At 34.8% G+C, this 14,799-nt stretch overlaps 1 protein-coding gene across 1 annotated transcript in view; it reads right to left on the bottom strand.

The window, feature by feature from the left end:
- Positions 1–9,442: 9,442 nt before the first annotated feature.
- The window catches only part of LOC149794615 (uncharacterized), a 66,310-nt gene continuing 60,953 nt past the window's right edge, over positions 9,443–14,799 (bottom strand). Inside the window, exon 13 of the mRNA XM_089966609.1 lies at positions 9,443–9,732. Coding sequence (XP_089822735.1) covers positions 9,656–9,732 — 77 coding nt within the window. The 3' untranslated portion in view covers positions 9,443–9,655. The remainder of the gene's footprint in view (positions 9,733–14,799) is intronic.

Raw genomic sequence — 14,799 nt, 5'->3', positions numbered from 1 at the left:
GTGTGCAGGTGTTTGTTAATGAGATCTTGAATGTGCATTCAAATATATCGCTTCAGGAGGTTGTGTGCGGTAATGTTTGATCATTTACTTCAACTAGTTGGTTTCTGTAGCATATATTTACTGTATATCTCTACCAAGCACTTTTGGATTTCAACCTAATTTATCAAGCACTTCTGTTTTATTAAAACCTAAAATGAATTTGATTTTTAGCATTAAATTACATCTTGTGTCAGACAATTCATTGGCATTTCATTGGAGGGTTGACGATGAGGGGCTTAGTAAAGCAATGTTATGATAAAAATATACCAACAAAGAAAATCTTCTGACTTTCAAGTATATTTAAACATTTAATATCTTTGATATGCATTACTTCCCTTATTTTTTCTCGAAAGGTTTATATTCCTAACATTTAGTTTTTCTATTTTTTTAATGTTTATTTGCTTAACTTAAATTACTTTTAAAGAACACAGTGTAGACAATATTGTGTTGATGTACAATTAATCTTTAATACATACACGTAGAATGAACTGTCATTTATTCTGAGTGTCTATGTATGTATATGCAATATGATGGCACACAATGTTTACTTCATTATGCTAATATAGGCTTAAGACAAGTAGCAAATGCGCTATCTCCCCTGATGTGTTATCTCCCTTAGATTCCTGACAAAAATGCAAAGTAGTTGGTACATCAGGTGTGAGTATTCATGAGATGATAATGATTATGATTGGCTATGATTACTGCCAATCTGATGGCTGCATGTCTGATTTGATTTTGACACTTGGAATATAATATTGTATCATCTAAATAGGTAAGCTCACCAACACTTTAGTGACTTGCTATACTCGGACATGGGGTTAATGTCTGTCCTCAGACCTGGATCATTTGTCTTATTCAGATAGGAGGTCAAATTGTTTCAAATCAAACTATCTAATTTAACATTAGCTGTGAAGTTGGTTGCATCTACCAGTACAAAGAGGGCCCTATTTGGCTGAATGGTCTGACGCATTCACATTTCCGGACCAATACTATTTGACCTGTATCTGCATGGCTTCGAGTCTTCGGCTCAGCCAATGTGGGTATTTGACCAAGCTTGCCAGTAACTTCCAGTTGGTTGTTGGATCTCAACAAGGTTTTCCAAGCTTTTCTTGCGCCAGTTTAACTGGCTGGCATGTCTAGCCAGCCTATCATGTGCTGAAAAATAGTGTTAAACCGAAACAACCACTAAGATAAATACTCACTAAATGGGAATAGTCTTTAGAAGTAGATACACTTTTACACTGCTTTAATTTTGACCATATTTCCATATAGAATCAGAAAATGAATTATTTTTGGGTATTATACATTTTAGAAATCTTCATAGTTCTCTTCAAGTCTCCACTAAATATTTAGTTGTACCCAAAAGTAGGCAAGTAATCTAAATTGTGTTGGCAAACACAACATGTCTTTATTCACAAAGGACAATGCAAGGTAGAAAGAACTAGGCACAATTTATTATCCCCATAAGTTTAGTAACCATCTACAAAACATTATTAGGTAATTAATATTTGGACCGTACTGGTAATGGAAAATTCAATTGTATATTTAACATATAAATAAGCATTAATAAAAAATTATCATAATAGAAATGGAAAAATCAAATTGTTTATATCGAATGTAGACTGGCACTATTGGATACGATCATAATGATAATGGCAAAAAATCCAAATCTATAAATATAATGTACATATACTGTATACTAAATGGATATGATTGTAATGGTAATGGAAAAGCCCAACCATATCTATATCATGTGCATATGTACTAAAGTGATATGATCTCAATAAAAATGAAAAAAAATCTGCTTGTTAGAATATTTTTGCCATGTAGATAGGTAATGAAGGGTAATGACTGCACTGGAAATGGAAATATTCAATTGCATCTGTACCATGTATATATGTATCCAAATTACGTTAACATACTGGTAATGGAAAAAGTTAATTATGTCTGTATTATGTTTATATGTACTGATAATGTGTCACTGTACATGTAATGGAAAAATACAACTGTATTTATATCATTTATATAGGTAATACAGTTTTATGAATGCACCTATAATGGAAATATCTGATTGTATCTTACAAAGAGGAAATAACGTGATATGACTGTACTGGTAATGGAAAAATCCATGTGTATCATGTATGTTGGCAAAAAAGTAATACGACTGTACTTGTAATGGAAAATCCATTTGTATCGTGTATATAGGCAATAAAGTGGTTTGGCTGTACCTGTAATGGAAAAATCCCTTTGTATCATGTATATAATTAATAAAGTGATATGGCTGTACTTGTCATGGGAAAATCCATCAGTAGCATTTATACAGGTGCAAAAAAGACAATGACCATACATTGTAACTAAGTAATTCAAATATAAGGTAAGATAAGGACATATGTTTGCCCAATTTCAGATTAAGGCGAAATCGGTACAAGTTGCAAGGATGGTTTTATTCCCATTAAACATACATCGTCACTGACTCTCTTATCAGCAAACCAATATAAAAAATCAAGTAATTCCCATTCTTATCACATTGTAATGCTGACAATATAAAACTATAATGTTGACAGTAGAAAATATACCCATTCTAACAATAGAATTATAATGTTGACACTATAAAAATATGCCCATTCTTACAATAGCATTATAATGTTGACACTATACAAAATATGCCTATTCTTACGATAACATTATAATGGTGACACTATAAAAAATATGCCCATTCTTACAACAGCATTATAATGGTGACATTATAAAATATACCCATTCTTACAATAAGAGTATAATGGTGACACTATAAAATATACCCATTCTTACAATAAGAGTATAATGGTGACACTATAAAAAATATGCCTATTCTTACAATAGCATTATAATGTTGACAGTAGAAAATATACCCATTCTTACAATAGCCTTATAATGGTGACACTATAAAAATATGCCCATTCTTACAATAGCATTATAATGTTGACACTATACAAAATATGCCTATTCTTACAATATCATTGTAATGGTGACACTCTAACAATATGCCCATTCTTCCAATAACAAAATAGTGGTGACACTATACAAATATGCCCATTCTTACAACAGCATTATAATGGTGACACTATAAAATATACCCATTCTTACAATAGCATTATAATGGTGACAATATAAAACACACCCATTCTTATCACAGCATTATAATCATGACAATATAAAAGATGAGCTGATCAAATAGTGACTTAACCAAAACGGCTACAGATTTAATTGGTTATACTTAATTATTATTGATTTATTTATAGGAACATTGTATTACGGGGATAACTATTAAGTCAATTCAGTTACAAACTTCCCGATTTATAAATCTTAAAAGTGAAAAAAAGAATTTTTTTGATTATTGTTTCTCAGTTTTTTTTTACACTGGTATTTAATTTGTGCAGATTTTCAATGTTTTTTACTTATTGAAATATTCAGAATTTGTATCTGTTTTCATGGGTGTTAAAAGATAAATAATTTCAAATTGTTTTCATTGGTGTTGAAATATTGCAGACATTTAATTTCCTTTAATAGGTGAAGGTTTTCATTTTGTTTTCCGTGATGTTGAAATTTTTCAGAATTTAATTTTGTTTTCACAGGTGTTGAACCCAAGCGAACAAAAGTACTGTGAACACAAACATGCATGAATACATACATACAAGCATGCACACACTTGCATACATATGTATAAATACATGCATGTATACATAAATGCATGCATGCACACACATACATATAGATACATACATTCATGCATGCATACATACATACATACATGCATGCACACATGCATACACACACATGCATACATACCTACATACAAACATACATAAACATATACAAACATACCTACATACATACATGTGTACATACATACCTACATACAAACATACATACATTCATACACACACACATGCATACATAGATACATGTATACATACATACATATATACTTACATACATAGATACATACACACATGCATACGTACCTACATACAAACAGGCATACATACATTCATAAATACATACATACATACATATGCATGCCTACATATATACATACCTACCTATCTACATATACCTAACATGCTCCAGAAACTTTCACTTAGTGTGTGTCATACTTGAATTCATAATTGAATTTTCTCCCTTGCATCTTTTGCTAGCTTAAGGTGCATTTCCCGTTCAGAGTTCTAAGAAGGATTTTACCATAACTTTGGTTTAAGTTGACCGTGCCATGCAATATGTCCTATAAGTATAACAACCTGCAAAATAACCTTTACCTGAATTAATTCTCAATTTGCATCAAGGAACTGATTAAAGAATTTCCAAAATGTTTCAGAGTGATATTTCCAGGTATCATTGTAGGTAATTGTTCTAGAGCCCTTCATCTTCAGGGCGATAGAAAGAGCACTGAAACGGCTGTATGCCTAATTCATGCATAACTTGTTTCTAAACTACAATTTGAGCCCTGATCAGACTGGAGAGAGTAAGGAAAGCAAAGATATGTAGAACATTTTATACAAGTATTTAGTATGATTTTTTATTTGAAGATTTATCAAAGAAATTACCTCTGGAGATCTTATGGACTGTCACGGAATGGTGTAAATGTTGTTAATTAAATACATGTACTCGGGTTTCGTTTCTTTTCTCTGTACAACGATACCCGAGGGTAATTATAATATGGTCTATGTATTTCGAAATCGTGAGTACGATTTGTCCTGTGCCACACGTGCAAGGTGCTTTTGATAAAGAATAACGAAAATTCTAAAGGTATAAATACGTTTCTACATGTAAGGGACCTTTACAATACTAATGGTTTTGTCAGCAAGCGGCCTGCTAAAAGGATTCGCACAACTCCAGCTGTAGGGGTAGGTAATTTTGGGGTTTTAAGTGATAACTAGTGTATTACCATATTTGCCTTTGCATGTTTTGTTATAGTTTTCTTTACATACCATTATGCGTGCATTTTTTATTCTTGTTGCGACGTAGTGCAGGACTTATATTGGTAATGTAAAGCTACATTTTTTAAAAGAATTGTTTACTATTGTCTTATCAAGCAGGGTTAGGTTTACTATTGAACCTCTGTTTTGTAATTGCCATAATAATATAATCTTTTTTACCATGTATAACGTCCTTACGTTATGTCTGTATCAAGTGTAGTACACTGTATCGGGTATATTTTCAGCTGAGTGTGAGTGAGAGTTTTGATGGTAGGAATATCCGGGGTGTCCGGTGTTGTCAGAGGGTAGAAACGTCCGTGTGTCCGGAGCGTTTAAGGTGCCGGAGCGTCTAATGTCTAGCGTCCGGAGTGTCCAGAGGGACTAAGGTGACCCAGCTGTAGAGCCGTCAAAAGACCAGGGGGTCCGGAGGGTCTAATATTTCAAGTGTCCGGAGGGTCTAATGTTTCAAGTAATCATAGTATTCCGAGGGTCCGGAGTCTATATTGGTTGTGAAATTGATTCGGAGAAGCTGTGGAGCGGATATGGTGCACGGGTGACGGAGTGCATCTCCACACATGTATTTTTAGCTGTATGCTAATTTTGGGTTAGTAAGACCCAGTGTATTATTCAGGACTGGAAGGATAGATTGTATATCCGTTCTTGTTTAGTGACATAATTTCGCTACCTGAGCGAATACATTTTTTTTTTACTATGTGTAAACGCTTACATCGTTTACTATTTGAGTGAACTATATTCATCTTTCCATTATTGAATCATTTATGAAATCATTTATCCTGTATTTTAGGGTTACTGAACTAAATTTATTTGTATATTTTTTCCATCTTTGAAACTGTGCGTTTTTTTGTTAAATAGATCCAATATTTGGATTATAAATACGCACACATCTTCATCATCCACTACTCATATAAATCGCCACATTAAACCATATATCTGTGTCGTCAAAACGTGTTCTGTTGTTAATCCGAAATATCCCACCCGGTTATCTTGTTACATGGACACACATTATGATTCAACGTAAAATATGGGACATATACAGTTTATTGTTATACTAAATACGTAGTCAAATGCATGAATAGGTATCTTTTGATTGTGTTTTCATATCATTTAATAAGTGTGACCAGTGTGAACAAGAGAGCAACATTGTTTAGAAATTAGAAACATTACTTTCAAATGTTGGCCAATAACATTGGGTCAAGATCTTGGGAAGTGTCTGTGTGAGATTTGGATTTTTAACGTAGCTTTAAATAAAATTCAATCACATCACAACGATGTCTGCACTGTGGCAGTTTACAGTGATATCTAATACTGGGGCATCATGTCACAAACATGTAGCATTATGTACCACCCAGTCGCATTATCCTGACACCAAGGCGACCAGTTCTAACACTAACCTCTTAATGCTGACAACCAAGTGAGTCAGCTATTTGCAACATTTTTATAAATTTTTTGATATGACTCAGCCGGGGTTTGAACCCGCGACCTCCCACATCCGAGGCGAATGCTCTAACCACTAGGCCACTGGAAATGTCGAAGATGTTGGGATAAGTTTTATGTTCCTCTGATTGACCAGCAAAGGGTGTTTCATGGGCTATACTAAGAATTTCCTGTCAATTTAACTTCGGTACTCCCTGCCTACGTGCTATCAGCAGGTACCTCACGCTGCCTCCATATTCTTAGAAGGACCCTATTATTCACAAAATAAACTAGTTCTTGTGTAGCTTCAGTTTTGCTCATCTGATTAAAAAAGAATAAGTAGCATTAAATGTAATCAATACTTCTTGAATGATCAATAACAGGAACACAAGTTTCTTCATCAAAAGACTGACCAATAAATGTGTCATTCCCTGATAACATCATTCTCTAGATCCAAAGCTCTAGGATATGCAAGATATATCTCAGGATTTTCAATCTGGACAGGATCAATGTTATGATTCAAACAAAGCTCGTCAGTTGCAAGTGGGTTAACCATTACCGTACCTCTAGCTAGGAATAAAGGAATGTTGTCAACAGGTAAAGAAGTTCTATCAGGGGTCCAGAGACTATGTTGGATGCCAAATTAACACAATAGGCAGGAAAATTAATAAAACCAGGCCCTGCTTCCTGAATAACACCGTCATTACAAGATGACCTCTCAGACAAAGGCTCAGTTCCTAACAACAAATGGCTATGAGAAGCTCATGTATCCATTACTATTTTAGAATTGGCAGAATCTCAAGTAACTGATATGGAAATTTTGGCATGAATGGTGCATAATTCTCCATAATAAAATCAGACTGGCTTTTGTTTGAACCAAGAAGATATTGCTTTCAATACAAATATGACTTTGACCTTTTTGAAAAATAAGCCATGTTGTTAACGTGCTGCTTATTATACAACCCGTAGCAATCATAAATAACATGTACTTTCTTCTTACAATAGGTGCACCTAGTCGGGTATAAGGATTTCTGATTAGTTTGTATCATAAATTTGATTTTTATAAGTTGTGTCCGCTTGAGATTTGGAAGTACCTGCATGAGACTGTTATAGTTTTGTTTCAACATTAACCTGCATGAGAAATGAAACTTTGTTAGTCAAGGAATAATCATCCGTATTACAGGCAGCAATTCCCCAAGTTTTCACTATCTGCTCACAGAGATAGTTCTTGGAATCACTATGGACACAATTATTGTACTCTTCAATTAATGTGAGCTACTTGAGTTTACTGTAAGCTTCATCAACCTACTTGGCTGAGCAACATGTATAAAAAGCATTGCTCCTTTTCTGTAGGAAATTTGACGTGTTTCTTCAGCACAATTCATAAACCTTTGTTGATATGACTAGAATACAATCTCAAAACTATTCAAGATCCTTAACCATATCTTAAATCAGCAATGTGTTGTTCTGACAGTGAAGTGTACATACAATGTAATTTGCACATAAGTCCATTTCGTAATAATAAAGTCTAATGAACTCTTGTCCATTTCACTGTAATTGTTTTAATTTGTCTATAAAAATCGACAGATTTCAGAGACATTGTTATTACTTGTTGGTTTCGCTAAAGATTTCTCAAATATCAGAAATTAAATTCATTATACTAGGGGCAATGGAAATTTTTAAAAAGTTCAGACTGTATAGTCATTTATTTTAAAAATAGCTCTAAAATGTTTTAAAGAAATTCATATTCTGGATGAGGCCATGATTTGTGTCAGTGGCCTTAAACTAAATAGCAAAAAGAAGCAGAAACAACATGTTTGGTAAAATTCAAGAAAAAATTAATTTTCTATAATACAAAGTGAAAATTTAAAAGGATATTACAGTCTTCTGAATTAAATCCTATCACAAGGCCAAAAGTGTAGAGTATTCAAAAAAAAATTCTAAGATTTGAATGTGATGACGTACTAACAGTTTTGAATGAGCTTATGGACCAATAGTCTTGTAGTGTCCCATTTATAGAATCCAACATATCTTTGAATTCATAATCATTCAAAAGTAGTGTTTTAGTCCATAATTTCAATGAGCACCTTAAATTCCTATCAGACTACATTTGAATACAAGAATACATTATTCCACATAAGGAACTTAAAACGGGAATGAATAATTATGTTTACCTCGACTGCATATAGAAACGTAGGACGCGATAAAATAACCTGGATGTGGGTCACAAGTTCTCTTCCAGGACATTCTTTAGTTTGTAAAAGGGTTAGACCTTGGAACTCAGTTAGCAGTAAAGAATATTTATAACTTATAAACATGTAAAACTCAGGTACACACAAAAACTCAGTCATGGAAAAAGATCAATCACACAAAAGAAATTAAAAGTATATACCAATATGGTTGTAGGTAGTGCAGTTTTTGGAGTCTTACTTGTTAGTATAGTAGTTACAGAAGCCTTGGCTGTGGGTGCTGCAGTTTGTTGTTGGCAATTTGATTTAATCTGTTTTTATGTAGGTGTGTGTTACAATTTATGACATATCAACACCGTAATGGATATATGGTACTGATTTAAATAAAAGTTCTATGCATTTAAATATAAGAACTGAAGATAAATTGTCTGAAGATAATCACTTTCAAATAAATGTAATGACATACAGCAAGATAAATCACACAATTGTTGCAATTCTGTACAATTAATATAGTCAGATATAATAATCTTGAAAAAAAATATCAAGCTTTATATTATAGAGTCATGATTTCTTATATAAGCTGCATTTCTTCAAGATGTCAAATGATATTGTCCGATGGTATAGAATCACGATCTATTGTATAATCTGCATTCCTTCAAGAAGTCGAAGGATATTGTCCGATGGTATAGAATCACGATCTATTGTATAATCTGCATTCCTTCAAGAAGTCGAAGGATATTGACCGATGATATAGAATCACGATCTATTGTATAATCTGCATTCCTTCAAGAAGTCGAAGGATATTGACCGATGATATAGAATCACGATCTATTGTATAATCTGCATTCCTTCAAGATTTAATCAAAGGATATTGTCTGATGGTATAGAATCACAATGTATTGTATAAGCTGCATTCCTTCAAGCGGTCAAAGGATATTGTCCGATGGTATAGAATCATGGTCTATTGTATAAGCTGCAGTCCTTTAACAAGTCAAAGGATATTGTCTGATGGTATTTCGGAAAACAAATTCATTGAGTTCACATCAAAAGACAAATAGTGGATTTTTGTGTTGCAGATATATGTGCTCTTCTCTTTGGTTCTTGAGCTCCTGGATCTACAAAAATAAATGGTAGATTATGGCATCAAATATAATCAATTTAAAGAATGATCATGGGGCAGATAGTGAAATACCTTAAATGCTAATCAATTTTAGCCTCCGTTGGAACTAATGCTGTATTCAAATATTCTTGAAAGGTGTTGTTGTTGTTGTTGTTGTTCTAGGGTTTAACGCCATTTTTCAGCACACGATAGGCTATACACGGCGGCCAGTATTAATGGTGGAGGAAGAACCCGGGAAAACCCCAGAAAGAACCACCGACCCACGAGAAGCTACTGGCAAGCTTTCTCACATACTCACATTAGCCGAATCCGAGACTCGAACCCACGCAGACAGAGGTGAGATGGCAGTGATCCGTAACGGAGAGCCTTTTAGACCACTCGGCCACTCGGGGCCCCTTTGAAAGGTGTGCTTAATGATCTATACTGAGTATATATGGACACTTGTGGTCAATATTGACTTCATATGGATTCATGTGGTCATTATTTAGTACATAGGGATGCATATAATCAATATTGATACATATGGATACATGATCAATGCTAAGTACATAAGGATCTCAGTAGTCAATACTGAGTAGATCATATGGATGTCTGTAGACAATACCAAGTACAGATGGATGTCAGTAGTCAATACTGAGTAGGTCATATGGATGTCTGTAGTCAATACTGAGTAGATCATATCAATGTCAGTAGTCAATACTGAGTAGATCATATCAATCTCAGTAGTCAATACTGAGTAGTTCGTATGGATGTCTGTAGTCAATACCGAGTACAGATGGATGTATGTAGTCAATACCGAGTAGATCATATGGACGTCAGTAGTAAATACTGAGTAGATCATATGGATTTCTGTAGTCAGTACTAAGTACAGATGGATGTCTGTTGTCAATACCGAGCAGATCATATGGATGTCTGTAGTCAATACCAAGTACAGATGGATGTCAGTAGTCAATACTGAGTAGATCATATGAATGTCAGTAGTCAATACTGAGTAGATCATATGGATGTCTGTAGTCAATAATGCGTAGTTATATAGTCAATACCAAGTAGAGATGGATGTCAGTAGTCAATACTGAGTAGATCATATGGATGTCTGTAGTCAATACTGAGTAGATCATATGGTTGTCTGTAGTCAATAATGAGCAGTTCATATGGATGTCTGTAGTCAATACTGAGTAGATCATATGGTTGTCTGTAGTCAATATTGAGTAGATCATATGGATGTCTGTAGTCAATACTGAGTAGATCATATGGTTGTCTGTAGTCAATAATGAGCAGTTCATATGGATGTCTGTAGTCAATACTGAGTAGATCATATGGTTGTCTGTAGTCAATATTGAGTAGATCATATGGATGTCTGTAGTCAATACTGAGTAGATCATATGGTTGTCTGTAGTCAATACCAAGTAGAGATGGATGTCAGTAGTCCATACTGAGTAGATCATATTGATGTCTGTAGTCAATTCCAAGTACAGATGGATATCAGTAGTCAATACTGAGTAGATCATATCGATGTCTGTAGTCAATACTGAGTAGTTCATATGGATGTCTGTAGTCAATACCAAGTACAGATGGAAGTCACTTTTCAATACTGAGTAGATCATATGGATGTCAGTAGTCAATACTGAGTAGATCCTATGGATGTCTGTAGACAATACTAAGAACAGATGAATATCTGTGGTTAATACAGAGTACAGATGGATGTCAGTAGTCAATACTGAGTTGATCATATGGATGTCTGTAATGAATACTAAGTACAGATGGATGTCTGTTGTCAATACCGAGTAGATCATATGGATATATGTAGTCAGTACCAAGTACAGATGGATGTCTGTTGTCAATACCGAGTAGATCATATGGATGTCTGTAGTCAATACTAAGTAGATCATATGGATGTCTGTAGTCAATACCAAGTACAGATGGATGTGAGTAGTCAATACTGAGTAGATCATATGGATGTCTGTTGTCAATACCGAGTAGATCATATGGATGTCTGTAGTCAATACTGAGTAGATCATATGGATGTCAGTAGTCAATACTGAGTAGATCATATGGATGTCAGTAGTCAATACTGAGTAGATCATGTGGATGTCTGTAGTCAATACCAAGTACAGATGGATGTGAGTAGTCAATACTGAGTAGATCATATGGATGTCTGAAGTCAATACCAGGTACAGATGGATGTCAATAGTCAATACTGAGTAGATCATATGGATGTCTGTAGTCAATACTGAATAGATCATATGGATGTCTGTAGTCAATACTAAGTACAGATGGATGTATGTAGCCAATACTAAGTACAGATGGATGTCTGTTGTCAATACCGAGTAGATCATATGGATATATGTAGTCAATACCATGCACAGATGGATGTCTGTGGTCAATACTGAGTACAGATGGATGTCAGTAGTCAATACTGAGTAGATCATATGAATGTCTGTAGTCAATACTAAGTACAGATGGATGTCTGTGGTCAATACTGAGTACAGATGGATGTCTGTGGTCAATACTGAGTAGATCATATGGATATATGTTGTCTATACCAAGTACAGATGGATGTCAGTAGTCAATACTGAGTAGATCATATGGATGTCTGTAGTCAATACTAAGTACAGATGGATGTATGTAGCCAATACTAAGTACAGATGGATGTCTGTTGTCAATACCGAGTAGATCATATGGATATATGTAGTCAATACCATGCACAGATGGATGTCTGTGGTCAATACTGAGTACAGATGGATGTCAGTAGTCAATACTGAGTAGATCATATGAATGTCTGTAGTCAATACTAAGTACAGATGGATGTCTGTGGTCAATACTGAGTACAGATGGATGTCTGTGGTCAATACTGAGTAGATCATATGGATATATGTTGTCTATACCAAGTACAGATGGATGTCAGTAGTCAATACTGAGTAGATCATATGGATGTCTGTAGTCAATACTAAGTACAGATGGATGCATGTAGCCAATACTAAGTACAGATGGATGTCTGTTGTCAATACCAAGTAGATCATATGGATATATGTAGTCAATACCATGCACAGATGGATGTCTGTGGTCAATACTGAGTACAGATGGATGTCAGTAGTCAATACTGAGTAGATCATATGAATGTCTGTAGTCAATACTAAGTACAGATGGATGTCTGTGGTCAATACTGAGTACAGATGGATGTCTGTGGTCAATACTGAGTAGATCATATGGATATATGTTGTCTATACCAAGTACAGATGGATGTCAGTAGTCAATACTGAGTAGATCATATGGATGTCAGTAGTAAATACTGAGTAGATCATATGGTTGTCTTTAGTCAATAATGAGCAGTTCATATGGATGTCTGTAGTCAATACTGAGCAGATCATATGGATGTCTGTAGTCAATACCAAGTAGAGATGGATGTCAGTAGTCAATACTGAGTAGATCATATGGATGTCTGTAGTCAATACTGAGTAGATCATATGGTTGTCTGTAGTCAATAATGAGCAGTTCATATGGATGTCTGTTGTCAATACCGAGCAGATCATATGGATGTCTGTAGTCAATACCAAGTAGAGATGGATGTCAGTAGTCAATACTGAGTAGATCATATGGATGTCTGTAGTCAATACTGAGTAGATCATATGGTTGTCTGTAGTCAATAATGAGCAGTTCATATGGATGTCTGTTGTCAATACCGAGCAGATCATATGGATGTCTGTAGTCAATACCAAGTAGAGATGGATGTCAGTAGTCAATACTGAGTAGATCATATGGATGTCTGTAGTCAATACTGAGTAGATCATATGGTTGTCTGTAGTCAATAATGAGCAGTTCATATGGATGTCTGTAGTCAATACCAAGTAGAGATGGATGTCAGTAGTCCATACTGAGTAGATCATATGGATGTCTGTGGTCAATTCCAAGTACAGATGGATATCAGTAGTCAATACTGAGTAGATCATATCGATGTCTGTAGTCAATACTGAGTAGTTCATATGGATGTCTGTAGTCAATACCAAGTACAGATGGAAGTCACTTTTCAATACTGAGTAGATCATATGGATGTCAGTAGTCAATACTGAGTAGATCCTATGGATGTCTGTAGACAATACTAAGAACAGATGAATATCTGTGGTTAATACAGAGTACAGATGGATGTCAGTAGTCAATACTGAGTTGATCATATGGATGTCTGTAATGAATACTAAGTACAGATGGATGTCTGTTGTCAATACCGAGTAGATCATATGGATATATGTAGTCAGTACCAAGTACAGATGGATGTCTGTTGTCAATACCGAGTAGATCATATGGATGTCTGTAGTCAATACTAAGTAGATCATATGGATGTCTGTAGTCAATACCAAGTACAGATGGATGTGAGTAGTCAATACTGAGTAGATCATATGGATGTCTGTTGTCAATACCGAGTAGATCATATGGATGTCTGTAGTCAATACTGAGTAGATCATATGGATGTCAGTAGTCAATACTGAGTAGATCATATGGATGTCAGTAGTCAATACTGAGTAGATCATGTGGATGTCTGTAGTCCATACCAAGTACAGATGGATGTGAGTAGTCAATACTGAGTAGATCATATGGATGTCTGTAGTCAATACCAGGTACAGATGGATGTCAATAGTCAATACTGAGTAGATCATATGGATGTCTGTAGTCAATACTGAATAGATCATATGGATGTCAGTAGTCAATACTGAGTAGTCGATATGGATGTCTGTAGTCAATACCACGTAAAGATGGCTGTCAGTAGTCAATACTGAGTAGATCATATGGATGTCTGTAGTCAATACTAAGTACAGATGGATGTATGTAGCCAATACTAAGTACAGATGGATGTCTGTTGTCAATACCGAGTAGATCATATGGATATATGTAGTCAATACCATGCACAGATGGATGTCTGTGGTCAATACTGAGTACAGATGGATGTCAGTAGTCAATACTGAGTAGATCATATGAATGTCTGTAGTCAATACTAAGTACAGATGGATGTCTGTGGTCAATACTGAGTACAGATGGATGTCTGTGGTCAATACTGAGTAGATCATATGGA

The sequence above is a fragment of the Sinohyriopsis cumingii genome, chromosome 8 (genome assembly GCF_028554795.1).
Source record: "Sinohyriopsis cumingii isolate HCF-2022 chromosome 8, ASM2855479v2, whole genome shotgun sequence".
NCBI lineage: Eukaryota > Metazoa > Mollusca > Bivalvia > Unionida > Unionidae > Sinohyriopsis > Sinohyriopsis cumingii.
Note: the sequence above shows the minus strand (reverse complement) of the source record. Positions and strands in the feature narration are given on the sequence as shown.